This window comes from Penicillium malachiteum, assembly GCF_028827825.1.
Source record: "Penicillium malachiteum strain IBT 17515 chromosome Unknown utg000001l:1.0-8184562.0:1.0-8186909.0, whole genome shotgun sequence".
Taxonomy (NCBI): domain Eukaryota; kingdom Fungi; phylum Ascomycota; class Eurotiomycetes; order Eurotiales; family Aspergillaceae; genus Penicillium; species Penicillium malachiteum.
Window position 1 is genome coordinate 8,088,454 of NW_026643094.1, and position 15,143 is coordinate 8,103,596.

General features: G+C 45.6%; 9 protein-coding genes across 9 annotated transcripts; 1 reads left to right on the forward strand and 8 right to left on the reverse strand.

The window, feature by feature from the left end:
- Positions 1-322: 322 nt before the first annotated feature.
- On the reverse strand, positions 323-1,384 carry N7483_003005 (amidohydrolase family protein; the record flags this gene model as incomplete). The annotated part of the gene is made up of 1 exon (XM_057086442.1): positions 323-1,384. The coding sequence occupies one exon, from the start codon at positions 1,382-1,384 to the stop codon at positions 323-325; it is 1,062 nt and encodes a 353-aa protein (XP_056952591.1).
- A 1,119-nt stretch (positions 1,385-2,503) lies between these two features.
- On the reverse strand, positions 2,504-3,325 carry N7483_003006 (MFS general substrate transporter; the record flags this gene model as incomplete). The annotated part of the gene is made up of 3 exons (XM_057086443.1): positions 2,504-2,716; positions 2,797-3,054; positions 3,089-3,325. The coding sequence occupies 3 exons, from the start codon at positions 3,323-3,325 to the stop codon at positions 2,504-2,506; spliced, it is 708 nt and encodes a 235-aa protein (XP_056952592.1).
- Positions 3,326-3,490: 165 nt separating this feature from the next.
- N7483_003007 (uncharacterized protein) lies at positions 3,491-4,313 on the reverse strand (the record flags this gene model as incomplete). Its single annotated transcript, XM_057086444.1, has 4 exons — positions 3,491-3,690; positions 3,791-3,839; positions 3,920-4,151; positions 4,231-4,313. 4 exons carry the CDS (start codon positions 4,311-4,313, stop codon positions 3,491-3,493), a joined length of 564 nt encoding a protein of 187 aa, XP_056952593.1.
- A 988-nt stretch (positions 4,314-5,301) lies between these two features.
- Positions 5,302-6,366, forward strand: N7483_003008 (amidohydrolase family protein; the record flags this gene model as incomplete). Its single annotated transcript, XM_057086445.1, has 1 exon — positions 5,302-6,366. One exon carries the CDS (start codon positions 5,302-5,304, stop codon positions 6,364-6,366), a length of 1,065 nt encoding a protein of 354 aa, XP_056952594.1.
- A 465-nt stretch (positions 6,367-6,831) lies between these two features.
- On the reverse strand, positions 6,832-8,344 carry N7483_003009 (Zn(II)2Cys6 transcription factor domain-containing protein; the record flags this gene model as incomplete). The annotated part of the gene is made up of 2 exons (XM_057086446.1): positions 6,832-8,124; positions 8,270-8,344. The coding sequence occupies 2 exons, from the start codon at positions 8,342-8,344 to the stop codon at positions 6,832-6,834; spliced, it is 1,368 nt and encodes a 455-aa protein (XP_056952595.1).
- A 3,323-nt stretch (positions 8,345-11,667) lies between these two features.
- N7483_003010 (ankyrin repeat domain-containing protein) lies at positions 11,668-11,922 on the reverse strand (the record flags this gene model as incomplete). The annotated part of the gene is made up of 1 exon (XM_057086447.1): positions 11,668-11,922. One exon carries the CDS (start codon positions 11,920-11,922, stop codon positions 11,668-11,670), a length of 255 nt encoding a protein of 84 aa, XP_056952596.1.
- A 360-nt stretch (positions 11,923-12,282) lies between these two features.
- N7483_003011 (uncharacterized protein) lies at positions 12,283-12,816 on the reverse strand (the record flags this gene model as incomplete). The annotated part of the gene is made up of 2 exons (XM_057086448.1): positions 12,283-12,550; positions 12,653-12,816. 2 exons carry the CDS (start codon positions 12,814-12,816, stop codon positions 12,283-12,285), a joined length of 432 nt encoding a protein of 143 aa, XP_056952597.1.
- A 252-nt stretch (positions 12,817-13,068) lies between these two features.
- On the reverse strand, positions 13,069-13,602 carry N7483_003012 (Ankyrin repeat protein; the record flags this gene model as incomplete). Its single annotated transcript, XM_057086449.1, has 1 exon — positions 13,069-13,602. The coding sequence occupies one exon, from the start codon at positions 13,600-13,602 to the stop codon at positions 13,069-13,071; it is 534 nt and encodes a 177-aa protein (XP_056952598.1).
- A 1,116-nt stretch (positions 13,603-14,718) lies between these two features.
- Positions 14,719-15,099, reverse strand: N7483_003013 (SMP-30/gluconolactonase/LRE family protein; the record flags this gene model as incomplete). The annotated part of the gene is made up of 1 exon (XM_057086450.1): positions 14,719-15,099. The coding sequence occupies one exon, from the start codon at positions 15,097-15,099 to the stop codon at positions 14,719-14,721; it is 381 nt and encodes a 126-aa protein (XP_056952599.1).
- Positions 15,100-15,143: the final 44 nt, after the last annotated feature.

Below are 15,143 nucleotides of genomic sequence, written 5' to 3' on the forward strand. Positions count from 1 at the left end.
GGATTGAGCACATGCATTTTGGCGCATGAAACGGTCCTACTAATTACTACTAGTACTACCTTTGGTACATAGGGACCTCAGGAGTCCTGGAGCCCTGGAGGTAGATCCGTTCATACAAATGCAAAGAAAAAACCACAATTTGAACGGTTACAGACTCGGAGTCAAGAGTCAATCAATATTGCTACTAGGATATTGATATTCATCCTTGATAGGAATTGATTGCGAGACATCTGGACGATCCCTGGTTTTATTCCTAGAAAAATTAGATAATAATTTGAGGTAGTAGTGATGGCCAGAGGGAATGGTAGGTCCATAACATTCTTCACAACACCGGCGCCTCCGAGTCATGGTATTCACCCAACTTGAAAAGCTTCTTAGCATTTTCACGTCCGACATTGGTATAAGCTTCCAGACCGCCCAAAGCCTTCTTGATGTTTTCAGCATCCTTATCCCACCAGCCGCAACCGTTTTCGATGGTTTCGTAGGGATAGTCCACACTGAAAAGAATTCTCTCCGGACCAAGGTACTCTGCCACGTATTTGAGAGTAGGTGTTGAGAAATGGCCACTAGTAGTCAGGTAGATGTTGTTCTTGAAGTAATAGTAAATATCCCTCTTGCTCATCACGTCCCCAGCCTTCTCAGCTAGGGGTCGCTCAACATCCTCAAGCCAATGGTTGATACGCCAGAAGTCAAATGGAATATGTTCACCAAGATGGCCAACAATAACTTTTAGCTTCGGAAAGCGGTCAAAGACACCATTGGTGATCAGGCCTAACAGGTGAAGAGAGACTCCATTGGCAAAACTTAACGGTGGACCAACAAGATACTTACGTTGAGCATACTGCTGGTTGTAGTATTGCCCCATAGGTGCAGCAGGATGGATATAGATAGGGACGTCCAAATCACAAACAACCTTCCAGAATGTGTCATAGATAGGTTGATCGTAGAAGAGATAGGTTTCACCATCCGGTCCAGCATGTTGAACATCGTTCAGCAAAGCTCCGTGAAAACCGAACTCTTTAACGCAACGTGTTAACTCCTTTCCTGCCTGAGTCGGATTATGCATAGACAAGGCTGCAAACGCTCCAAGACGGTCACGGTGATCTTTTATCTCTTTGTGGATATAGTTGTTGGCTGCGGTGGCATGTTCTTCGGCAGTCTTTGGGTCTGTGATGCCTTGGACGCCGGGGACAGTCAGGGAGCAGATTGTGTAGCCGATTCCATGGGCATCGGAAACCTTCAGACGCTCTCCAGAAATTGACTTGATCTGACGCAGGTACCGGTCGAGATCGGGTGGAGCGATGTATAAAGCCGCCTGGTCACGACTCTGGTCGGCCAGCTCCGGAATCTCATAGGCTTCTTCGAAGGAAACTTTGCCAAGCATGTTGATGAGATGCGATGGTTCAGGTGTATACTGTGAATCAATTAATTGGGGAGTGCTGAATAGCACAGAGATGGACATCTGTATGATCTGGAGTTCTATTATAACATTCAAAAAGTAGCCTTGTCATCCCGGGCCATGATGTCACACAAAATACACATGCGTAGAAGACGTAATACATTCAATGTCTTTCCTAGGCTTTGCAAACCCTCCAATTTCTGATTGAGTTTGATTGAGTTTTAGTACGCTCAGCTTAATGGCAACTTCCAAGGTTTAGACATAGGGATAAAATTAATAGCATCAAATCAAGTTTGGTGTTCCGAAAACCACACTGTGAGCGGTCGGCGTGAGCTCGATTCCGCGACGCAGCACCATGGTTAGCACGGGAATCGCATCTCTCCCTACATTGGTTCATAAATTTAGCACTTAACAGGTTTAGAACTAACCTCAGGCTTGGAACCCATTTTTTCTTCATCAACCGTTTCCGCTGTATGACGCGGTATTGACGCGTATATTCTTTTCTGAAAGTTTCCGATAACACATACCAAACAACACGGAATCTTCGTGATCAAGAAAGAAAATATCATAGGCAGCATAGAGAAGAAGAAAAGTTCGTAAGATATGGTTCAATCTCATGTATCGAGACAAGTTTGACGATGGCTGCTTAATATACAGTACATTGACGTGTAGGTTCCAAACACCGTTGGGGTTTTGCCTAAATTCACCCCCGGGGCCAGCGCAACAACCGAGAAAGCCTAAGCTTCCGAACATGAAGTATCCAGGGCACGCATTAGTGTCGAGACAGTCACGGTGCAGGGATCAGACAAGGTTCCTAGGTTTTGGCAGTAGAAGGATCAAGATTAACGATAGTGTCAAAAAGACGGCAATTGATCGGGAGTCAAGTATTCACGCAAGTAATAAGATCACTTGGTCGCAAGATTTTATTGTATTGTTTTGTGATCTTTCCTGGAGAATGCTGCTTTTAATCTGCAACATTTGAAAAAGTCACCCTTAGTCCTTTAATGCATATTGACTCCCGCAACGAATTTGTGGACCAAAGTGATAGAGCACGTGCGGCAACGGAGTCACCAAAAGGCTGATACAGGCTAGGATCGTGAGGGTCTACTGGATACCCATATTTTCATAGAAGGAAAGCCCAACGATACTCATCACTCCAGCCGTGATATAACAAGAGAAGGTCATGAATCCCAGAGCTGAGGCTGAGAGAATATCATATGCATCTATGACATACATGCATGAGCTGATAAAGATGCTAAGAATAGCGTAACCGAATAGTGTAGTTGCCATAATAGGACTCCATATGCTAATAGATGCCTTGCGGTTGGTAGAAGATCAAAGGGTCAGATAATTTTGCTCAACCCAATGTCAAGAAATTCATGGAGAGGTAAACTCACATAGCTTGTCCATCCCATCCAAAAGAGGCTCACGGGTAGAGCAGGGCCGCACAACATAGCGAACCACAAACGGGCCTCTGGGGGAATCTTTTGACTTGAAGCCTTTCCAATTTCTCGAGAAGCGAGCGGATTTTTCTTTAGAGATCGGTACAAGAAAGGAACCAAGAGCTCTCCTAGTATGACTCCAACATACATGGCAATCCATATAACATTTGTCAGTCTCTGAGAGATATGGTAAGTGTCAGTGAAGATATAGGTCTAACCATCGAAGAATGTGAAGAGAACAATCCACACGATCGAAAGATACAATGCAATCAAAAAAACGACAGGCTCCTTTACTATCAGCTGGCCCTGGTGTCGGAAGGTAATAAAAATCCGATTGAAGACTAACGTCTTCAACTTCCAGAATCGATCGATATCGCGGGTCGCTCGTTATCTCACGCAGATGGCGTGCTTTCCATGTCAAAAGGAGTGGTGAATAGGTTTCCGGCATCCATATCAGCACAATAATCATTAACAGCTCCGCCATGATTAAAGTGAGCCAGTCGGCTCATCTCCATGAGAGTGTACTCGGTCCGATATATGAAGCAATTATTGGACTAAGAATGGGGCCTCCGAAAGCTCCTAGAGAACAAAGAGGAAAAATGATTGTTTTCTCCATCGGATCCCACATATCGGCAATGGTCCCACCACATCAAGTGAGAGAAGGACAGCCGAAAATTCCAGCTAAAAATCGGAAAGCAAGTTGGGCACCAATATTCGGGGCTAGCGCAGAGGCCATAATGAAAATCGAAAAGAGACCCAAGGAGCCAATGTGGATTGCGTTACGTCCAAAGACTTCAGAGAGAGGGCCTGAGAATAGCGAGCCAAGTGCAAATCCAAGCAGGTAGATACCTGAAGTTCATAATGTCAGCAACCTTGATTTGGGAAAGGTTTATCTTGAGCATATGCATCGTTGGATGAGAGCCAAGGGACAGCTTGATAAAGGACTTACCAGTTGCGATCGATTCCACTACCTCGCTCACATGCAACTCCTGACTTGCCTGTGGCAGTATAGCCGTATCATTAGAAGAAGCAATCCCTACGACAAAAGATAAGGGTCCACGACCAGCGTCGCACCGACCCGTTTGCACATATTGAAGTTTCGTGGGTTGTTTTTGCCATCTTCCTCAGCCCACTTCACGAGGAAGACATGTTCAGGACCTCCATCATGGGCTGTGCCATGCTGTTGAATAAAAATTCCAGGCTGTAAAGCTACCCCATTCAATGCTCCCGAGCCACTGACAGGTGTTGACCTTGCCTGAGATCTTTGTAGCGGGTTACTTATCAGTGCAGCTAGAAAGGATTCCTCATCGCTTCCTGCAGAATATGGCGTCCAATAATGGTCTGTTAGCGGGAAATCGTTCGGGCTCAATGACGATGGTAGAGTCAGACTGAACTGTTTTCAGGGGGTGGTATCGTTGGTACTGCTGCTCTGCAGAGAGTGTGATACGACGATACTGAAAAGAGGCTTGCATTTTTGTTGTTCTGCCCCGATGTTTTCAATCTTCAATGGGAAGAAGGTTCAATGTCCAGCTGTGTCAAATTCAGGTTGGTATAATCCTTGAAAGATATGGATGGGCCTCCAAAATAAAATCATGAGCATTCAATGTGGCTAGGGATATTTATCATGGATCTAACTTGAAGTTTTTTTTTTTTATAAACGGGTGGCCATTGATTTGGATCAGCCGACTACCCGTGTACGTGGAGTCTTTTTTGGATTTCACAACTTGAATTTTCTGCGTGAAATTTCACATTTTCACTCTTATCAACATAAGCCGGATCCTATTCAGCTCACTGCCTGTGTGTATGTGGCAGTAGTCTAGACTTGTCGTGCCGAGAGATCCATTGCACTAGTGATAGCTTGCTGGATACTGAGCTTGAGTCTATAGATTTATCATTAAACCAATCAACAAGCTCCCGGTTCGATTGTTTGCTGATTGGATGAAAACTACGGAGTATCTCATATGGGGGATCCATAAAGAGGCATTCCGACCAATAATTAGATTTTCCGATAAATGATTAGAGTTTCCGAAAAGGACCTCGGGATCGACTGGAAATCCCGAATTTAACCTCGCGTTGCTCATCGTGCGATTGGTTAACAATTCCACCCCCGTAGATCATCAATCGTGCCCCAACCTCTATCCAAACATAATCACCACCATTTTCAATCTATATGCTCTCAGATACGTCGGCATCTTCAATCCGACGAGTTTCCCATCCAGGATACGGTAGCCCAGTCCGGATAGCAAATGCTTAGATCATTCTTTACGTTTTATCCACAAAATGCCGCAACTTCCGTGTCATATTGCCTCAAGTGCTCGAAGTAAATCTATATAAGAACCCATGACAATGCCGGTTGATAGGCCTTATTCTCTTCATCACACATCAACTTTCAACACAAATTCAAACAAGATATCTTTCTTTCAAAAACCTCCCCTTCAATCTTCACCCGTTTGATTCAAAATGCTCGGAAAGATCGCACTCGAAGAGGCCTATGAGCGCACTGGCCAGGAGGAGAAGTCCATCCGCGAAGCCAAGCTCTACATCGCTCCTACCGACCGCGAGCGTTATATGCGCCAGATTAGCGACATCAATGGCGAGCGTGTGGAGCTCTCTAACGCCCACGGCATCGGCTATACAGTTGTCTCTTTGACCGTTCCTGGTATCCAGGGTGTTACCGACAAGGCTGAGGCCAAGCGACTTGCTACGGAGACCAACAACTGGGTCGCTGGTCAGATCAAGAGCCACCGTAACCGTATGGGTGCCTTTGCCTGTCTTTCAATGCACGACCCCGTCCAAGCTGGCCAGAAGCTCCGCCGCTGTGTTAAGGAACTTGGCTTCCATGGCGCCCTTCTCTGTAACTTCCAGCACGCTGGCCCTGACGGCGAGACCTACCTTTTCTACGATCAGCCTGAGTATGATACTTTCTGGAAGGTCCTGGTTGAGCTGGATGTCCCTCTCTATATTCACCCTGCTGCTCCTACCGGTGTGATCTATGAGAAGCTCTACGCCCAGCGTCCTTACCTTCTTGGACCCCCTCTCTCATTTGCCAACGATGTTTCCCTCCATATCTTGGGATTGATCAGCAACGGTGTATTTGATCGCTTCCCTAAGGCTAAGGTTATCATTGGCCACCAGGGTGAGCATATCCCCTTCGACTTCTGGCGTATCAACCACTGGTTTGAGGATGTTAAGAAGCCGATTGCCGATGAGGAAAGCCGCGTCATGTGCAAGAAGACCATCTACGATTACTTCAAGCACAATATCTGGATCACCACCAGTGGTCACTTCTCTACTGCGACCCTGAAGTATGTTGTCAGTGAGATCGGTGCCGACCGTCTTCTTTTCAGTGTCGATTACCCCTACAAGACTATTGAGGATGCCTGTGGGTGGTGGGACAATGAAGCCAAGGCTATTGCTGAAGCTGTCGGTGGCGTCGAGAACTACCGTCGCATTGGTCGTGACAACGCGAAGCGTCTGCTGAAGCTCGGCAAGTTCCACGACTCTGAGGCCCCTGTCTCTATCTAGAGCAGCGGCCTAATCATCTCCCTGTATGTGTGAAGAGTCGGGGGATTTGAGGATCGGTGAACAGATCTGTTTTCCGCATACCAGAATGTATTTAGACTCGAGTCACTTGACCTTCATCACTCCACATTCATTACTCAACTTGCGTTCACAAGAATAAATTCATTTTTCAGATTAACCTTCAAAGTGCCTTCAGCATAAGCGATGTAGAGTGTCCATTGTGATTGCCCAGTGCGAAATATTACCTAGTGGGCGATAATGACAAATACTAATAGCATCCATTCAGCCGGTCGCAATAGGTAAATTTGCCCGCAGGGCCCTACTCAGTCTTTATTAATCTATTATATCGTCCCTGACAATCTATAATTCTCTAGAGGATTCCTAGTGAAGAACCATAAGACAGCACATGTGCACTTTTCGCTATAACTGAACTAGTCCTTGGAGGTTGGAACATTTGAATGAAACGTATTATACATGCGCACGATTATGTGAGCTATTGACATGGCTCACTCCAGCATAGCCCATCTGGTCATATCGCTGCATGATTTCATGTAAAGGCCATTTGATCCACCGATGGTATCGGGTAGCCAGAGATGTGTTGACTGCTTTCACAATTTTCATGGCAATAGGCTTATTCCACCAGAATTGCGGTGCATGAAGCAGCAGGAGCGCAAAATGTGCAAAAATCACCAAGGAGATAGGCCGTTGCTGTTCCAGTAGCTCGATAAATCCCAATGGAATCTCGAAGAGCCAAGCCAGCGACAAAGTGAAGACAGAGGGTCTTTTCCTCGTGTCGCGTTGAAGCTCGGGTAACTTGTGCATCAATTTTGCGGAGGGCTGCACATCTTGTCTGTTGTGCTGGTCATTCAAACGACGAAAGAGTTTCATGAATATTCCGAGGGCATGTGCATTCAATTCTTTTTCCTCAATGTCCGTCGCACTATCGAGTCCTTCTCGGCCCAGGTCTTGCTGACATAGGTCCTCCAACTCTCTTAGACGCCGCTCGTGGGGTGCAGAGACAGGAACCTGTTCGCAAACCACACTAGATCGATCGATCTCAGAGTACTGGTCTGGCCAAAAGAGACTGCTCAGAGGCCCTTCTCCGATCCATTCCTTTGAATGATGGTAAATGCTGCTTGTACCATGACATAGCTGCAACCAATATACTATTGCATTGAACATGTCTTCTTTTAGGAAGTTTCCCGACGGGTTGATCACGGTGCCCGCGGACGCTGGGATGTAGTAGCTAGCGAGAAAGGAGAAAGCAAACAATGCATCGCAATTCTCCGGCGTGATTCGTTCCATTTGTGAGCGAAAATCGTGTAAAGCGATGTTTTGCTTACTGGCAGCCATAATTGACAGCCTATCTTCTTTCTTAGGGTCTCGAGCGGCGAGATGCAGTGCAGCGATGGCTAAGATACCTTGAAGCAGAAATGGATGCTGAAACGCGCAGTTCACGATGCTAGTACTCCATACCATCTGAGCCTCTGTATGATCCGATAAAGTCACAACGGTGTAGGTGGTGAAGTGGTGGAGCAGACGCATATCCTCTAACGTGAAGGAGGGTTCACACGGTAGCATAAGTTGGTCATTTCGATGCTTTCGTGATGCCTCTGGCTCTGATTCAACATGCGAGGATGGATTTGACAGATTCGGTTGAAGGAGAGCACGCGATATGAAGAGGAATGGCTCCGTGTGTTGAAAACTGCAGTCCTGGTTGAACCGATTACAATTGAAGCAGCTTAGCTTCTTTTCATCGCACTGTAAATTGGACAAAACCTCTCGTTAGGAATTATATTCATCCACTCTGCTTAGTGATGTATCTAGGGCCCTTCCAGATAAGGAATAAACAATGTTGGCTAAGGTTGAAGACCTTCCCACCCCAAGGATGCAGAGTCAATCATACCTTTATTCGGCGCTGTTTGCATTGAGCACATCCATTTCTTGTTTTCAAGCCTCGGCTCTGCCGTCTCGAAGGCATGACTGAGATGCAACTATTTAGATGGCGCCGCGACCCTATTTCTAAGCAGAGGTGATAGCTTCACATATGCACTTTTTAGGAGCTAGGTATTTTGCTCTTCACTTCGTTTAAATATTGGTAAAAATTGGATATGTGTTGATTGATAGCCTTGCCACCTAGTGATGAATCTGATGATATTACCGGAAAAGCTCGGAAGCGATTGATACCTGAAAACTAGACTACTGTATACATTTCTGTCGACCACAAAAGCGGTAGCTCTTTATACAGACTTAAACATTTGCACTTAAACTATTCAATCATGATGTTGGCGATATCGGATGAACATATTCGTCTCCACTTTTTTGTCTGAGTTGCGAGAGCAGCTCAAGATCTATCCGATAGTTTCGGATAAGGTCAAACGGTCATACTATCCACGGGTAGGAATGTAGTATACTCGGCAGAGATAATATTGGACGGTAATACTGAAAAATAAAGAAGGATAGAGACGAATATACGGATAAAGGACAGGCGGAAAGTTATTTCATTCGTGTTTCAAAGAATAGAAATGAAAAAAAAGAAGGAATTGGAGAACTATGAGTAAAACCCGTATCACTGCGAGGTCCCTACTATTAGCGTCCGCGACCCCACAAGGGGGATTGATACTTGAAGATCCATGGGGACTTGGAGGGAAAATATGATGTCGGAGAAAGTGGAGGTGAATTTTACTAGCACTCTCATGTTTAATTGAACATTCCTATCCGAAGATTACCCAGGTGCCAGGCGCCCCCTCATTTGCAATTTCATCCTGTATTCGAAGGTTTAGAAGAGCATACCTCGAGTACGGTTCAAGATAGTCATTGCTCTATCTCCGTACTAGCACGTATCAATCGCTTTCTTTCGGAATCGTCATCCATGCGAACACTAAATATGGAGTACGTGAGTCACCTTATAGAAGGCTGAGGCTGAGGTCATATCCCCTGACCAATCATACGAAGAGCAACGCGAGCTAAAGATCGGAATTATTGATCATTCTAAAACTCTAATAATTGGAAAAGCCATAGCGAAGCATAGTACTTTTCATTCAACAGCCTCGGAAATAAATGGAGATACCGAGAGTTACTGACTGCCCGGGTGGGTGATAATTGGCTTCCCAAGAAGCAGTACTGGCTGCATACTTGTTGCGTAACGTAAAAGGGTATTGATGCTTCTAAAGTTGTGCTACAAACCTGAATAAAATGCAACTTTACGATCGATCATGACGTCAGATAAGGTTGATATGAAACAGAATCAAGGTTGGTACCAACAACGAACTAGATCCATAAGGCGTCGGTCTAGATGCCCTATGGATCTGCAGCGAATGTATACTAGCCTAAGGAGCATTTTCTGGGTCAATATCGGACTTTCCGAGGTCCCTCTTCCCTCCAGCCGTCTTCTCAGGCTAAAGGTTCATATGTGTCGCATTGTCACTTAGCTTTCAGATTCGATCCGACCAATACATCCACTTGGGCATGGATCTATCAATTTCAAGCGCGGTTTTTTCGACCCACATGAATTCAAGTTTATTACTTGCACTAAATCCCTTCCGAAGTATATTGGCTTATGAACGGGCCTTTTATAACAACATTTCCCGATTGCTTTCTCCATCCCATACTCTCCGTTCCTCAGTTCATGTCACCAGGGCCGTTTGCATTGATTTATCATACCTTTGACCGTCAGATAATCAGAGGTATATAAAGTCGCAATATACCTAGATTTGCTGTTTCCCTACTGATTTGTGACCAGATGAAGTACCCTCCGCCTCCACACGAGCGAATACGATTTTCCCCCAACATCATGGGCCAGAGATTTTTGCAGGCTATTATCTTCGGGCTTTCCGTATTGACCTTAGGCTCTCTGATTAAGCGCGATATGGATGTCTCCAAAGCGAAAATCCTGTACGTCGACTACGATCAGGGAGTTGTAGGAAAATCTGTCCGAAAAGCTTATATACAACTGCAGGGGAAAAGCTTCCCAAACATAGTTAAGCAACCTATTTCCAAATTTTCGCACACAACAGATTTGGAAAGGGTGGTTTGTCGCAGACTATACCATACAGTGTTATTCACTTCACCGGGAGCCTCTGACAGGCTGGTCAGTGAATTGGTGGGCAGATCAGATCTCACAATTTTCAACCGATCCGATACCTTACTATACATTTGGAACAAGCATCAATACTCCGACATCATGGATTCTATGATTATGAATTCCATCCAAACTCTCAGTACCAAAGCTCGTGCCGCTTTCACCAGAGACCTTCAACCTGAAGAATGGTCCATAATTACTCGGAATCCCACAAGCGTACCTATATTGAACAATCCGTGGCTTTTGACAGCAATAAGTGATGAAAAAGAATTGCAGTACTCTTTCTCAACTACGGCTTTATTTCTTGTCTTTTTCACACTGTTTCAGGGGCCCATTATTCTACAAGCAGTTCATAACCTCTGTGTGAGATTGAAATTACATCGAAGTACTACTCCGCTCGGAACCGTGGGCCTTCTGATCCTTATCTCCGCCGCCTGGACTCTACTTAGCTCGCTGTTCACTATCCTCATATTTGGCGCTTTATGCCCGAATTGGCCCATTGGCGGGTATCAATTTCTGCAATTGTGGGTTCTTCTCTGGATCTTCTCGCATATTAACTTTGTGGTCTGTGATAGTCTTCCATTGCTTTTGCCGACCTCTTGCAAATCCAGAATATTGGCAGCCTGGATTCTGCTAAATGCAGCATCGGCCTCGCTTCTTCTTGATTTCCCAAATCTATTTTCAATTTTGGCGAAGACACAACCGGCGTACCAGACGTGTGAGATCCTGATTGATATCTAGACCCCGGGTTGTGATTTTCAGAGTTTCGTTATAATTTGGTCTCTCGTTTTCTTCGAAGCATTGTGCTTGGTGTTTCGTGTGTTTCAAACTGCCAACCATTGGGGCTGCAAACCAAAAAAGTAAATATGAAGCATGAAGCCTTGGAAAGACCTCGGGAGTGATGCCACTCCAAATTTCAGTGGAAATCGTCAGGACCGAAGAAAAGCATATGTACATCTTAAACATTGAAACCCGATATTATTCCAGGTAGAATGTCTAAACCCGATCGAAGAAAAAGCCAGTCGCTTTTTAACTCCGAATCCGTCTCATCTCTATTCTTCTGAAACCATATACACATTGACTCCGGCCAGGTTTGATAATATTGTGCAAGAAAACGGTTAACTGAGATCGGCAACCTTCTTGGGATCCACTCCCCAATCTTTGGGGTACTGGTGCGCAAGTTCCAATAGAGTTTGATAGTCTTGGCCATCGATGTTCTGCTCTTAAGGACTGGATCCATATTTGATCAAGACACGACACGCTTCCGACTCCCAGTTTCGTGCCGCCTTGTGGAAAGGTGTTTCGAGAAGCAGCCTGTCCTTTGAGTCGAGCAATACGCCGGCTTCAGCCAGAGTACGTATTCCTTCAATCCATCCACCTGCAGCAGCCAGATGCAGAGGAGTAACATATTTAGTCATTTGAACATCTGGAGAGGCTCCATGCCTAAGAAGTAGCTTGACTATTTCTAGACTCTTCATGTTGACAGCAAAGTGCAATAGTACCCTACGGTCAGACCTATTGGTATTAACGTCAAGTAAATACTGGTATTCAAGTACAACCCGGAGTATCTCGAGATAATTTCGGAAGATAGCTTCATGCTCCAACCCTTAAACAGCATTGGTTAATCCAAAAACACGGGAGAGAAACGAGTGTCATAAACATACATTGTGAGCGCAATTCACACCCGCACCATTTTGAAGAAGAACCCTCGCAATCCGGTGATTGTTCAGCATACATGCGTAATGAAGGGCGGTATGTCCCATCCTGTTTTTGCTATTTGGATGTGCGCCGTGTCTTAAAAGAAGCTCAGCCATCTCTGTATGTCCTCGATGCACGGCTTACCCCAACTCTGTCCGGCCACTGGTCCATTCAGGGCCGATATAGCGTTTATCACCTGGGCGACCATATTGGCGGACATTGACTGAGGCATGATTCTCAAGAAGAATCTTGGCCACCAGTATATTCCCACCTTCAGCCGCGAACGATAGTGCGGAGCGGCCAGTGCGAGGGTCCCGGGCATCAAGACCCACAATTGGGATCCAGAGTTTACGTTCGTCGATTTTCCCATCCTTGACTGCCTGAAGGAACGCGTTGATTTGAATTGGGCTAGATGTCGCTTTTTTCTTCACCGGTATAACTGGTCTTGATTACGCGTCAGTATCCTAGGGAAAATCGACGTGAGGGGCTTTTTGATAGAGATGAACTCACATTGTTTCCTCCAGAGGCATATGGGAGAGTGATTCTCTGGCATATGCAGAGGAAACAGCCGCAGCATACCCATGCCAAATATCATTCTTATGCGAGTCACAATGGTCTGAAATGCCACGAATGACGAGGCATGGGAAATCAGAGAGCGCGCCGGCAGCTTCCATCTCGAAACATAACACGTCATGCTCCCGTGCTAGGTGTTCTCTCACATGAGAATTCCTGATTACCATCTCTCCAGACGCTATTGTGCCCATGTGTACAATAATTCCTTCATTTTCACCCTCCCCTTGTCTCTGGATCTGTCAACTAAGATCGCACCCATCTGAACATAAGATGCCAGCAGTTTGATGGGCATAATCCGCAGGGAAAAGATGGTCGCTCATAAGTCCTGGAAATCCAAATCGACGCAGAGATGGTCAACTGGTATTAATCCGTTTTAGATTTTCCTGGATAGGATCATGGTCGACAAGTTGACGCTGTATGGCGATATCCCGCATAATGTTGAGCAAGGCTGTAGGTGGGGGCGCAAGGAATCCCGTTTGTTCAAAATGACCCATACGTGCCTTGCCGTGATCATACTGAACAGTCCCAGAATGTGTACCAGTTGGTTTACTAACCACAACATGTCCCAAGCGAAGCATACCGGCGTCTGTTTTTCTCGGAACACCACCACCGATGCCAACTAGGAGGCGGAATTTCAGGTTCGGGTATGTCATTCGCATTTGTGTAATGACAGCAGCAGCAGGGCAATTTCCGGGGAAAGGAAGACCAGCGATCACAACATTATGGCCGCTAATGCTGCCGAGGTGATAAATGTTTATATCTCCGCCTGATTGAGGAAGACACTCATGCTCCTCGTCTAGCATTTGCAGCGCTGCGATTTGTTCCACCTCTAATGGGGAGATCCATCCTACTCTATAGGACTCGCGACTCAGCCTTTGCTTTGTCATCTTTATCAGGTTATGTTTTTCTCAAGATATTGACGGAATAGTCGTCAATGTGGTTGTGATGCGGCCTGATAAGAGAGAATATCTAGAGGTAAGTTTTTATTTTCATTTTTCTCATTTTTCCCCTATTCTCTGGTCGCGCAACATTACCTCGAATAAAATCTAAATTTATGCTGCAATCTGGATCTTTGAGATGTGTTCGTCCTCTCAAATGCTGATCATGGGAAGTTCCCCCGCACTGAGATGATAAAGGCTACGATCATAGAGGCTGATAGTTCAAATCCTGATATACCGGAGTCACCTTTTTGAGACTAGTTTTGTTACACCCCTTAGCACCTCACCAACGGCTTCAGGCTGGAAATTGGGCATTTATTTTTACAGGTATTGTCATATCCAGGGGGCCTAATTCACCTAGGCAGAGTTCAGAGACTCCGAACTGCCATCCATATTTGACACTGTGCTGGGGATCGACCAGCTACGACTATATGGTTCATGGCTGCTTTCTAGAAGACCGAACAAAAATTGAAATGAATTGTTCTATATTACCGTGTGGGTACGCTCTGTTGAGAGGTCAAAGCCACTATGGCTCTTGACGTAAAGCTGATGAGCTTCATCATAGGCAACCCGCGCAATACCAATCGACCGTCAATATCGTTCCAGTCTCGCCCTCGGTAATATACAATGTCTTCAAATTTTCTCCTGCCCAGGTCAAATTCGTCGTACCTTGACCTATCGGACTCTTGATTTTCCCCATGAACTCCCCATTGGGCAGATAGATAAAAATGGTGCCCAGTGTCGAATGAGCTACAAAAACGTTCCCCTCCTCATCTAAAGCTATCCCATCCGGACCGCCGATGCCATAATATGACGAAAAACGACCCCTTCTTTGTACGGATCCATCTTGGAAGAAAGGAATGTGCCAAACCGCGTTGTCCCTGGTCATAGCGACGAAAAGGGAAGATTTATCTTTACTGAAAACAAGGCCGTTGGGTGAAGGGCTATTTGACAGGATCAATTCGAGTCTGCCATCGGGGAATAAACGGAACACACGACCCGTTGGATCATGAAGACCCGTCATGCCCTGGTCGGTAAAACAAATAACACCATTGGCGTCGACAATCAAATATCATTAGGTCCTTTGAGACGTTCGCCATGATAGCGATCAACGATCGTTTTGATCGAATTATCTCTTGGGTCAAGAGAAAGGATTCCCATCTTGAAGTCGGCAATAATGACCTTCTGGGTGATCGCGTGCCAGGCCAATCCATTAGGCTCACCATCATATTGAACCACAAGAGACCATTCCGTTGTAGCAATGTCAACCGAGAATATTCGGCCATATGGGATATCGACAATGAGCAAGGAAGAAAGTGGAGGGACGAATAGTGGCCCTTCGAGGAAAGAGTCAAGGAGTTGGCCACGCTTTTGATTTTGTGAATGCTCCGAGTCGCTGAGTGGGCGAAAGTTAGAGGGAAGAGATGTCCACTCCTTTGCGGTCATTACTATCGTTTTGGAGTCACCGAGAGACATCATATCACAAATTG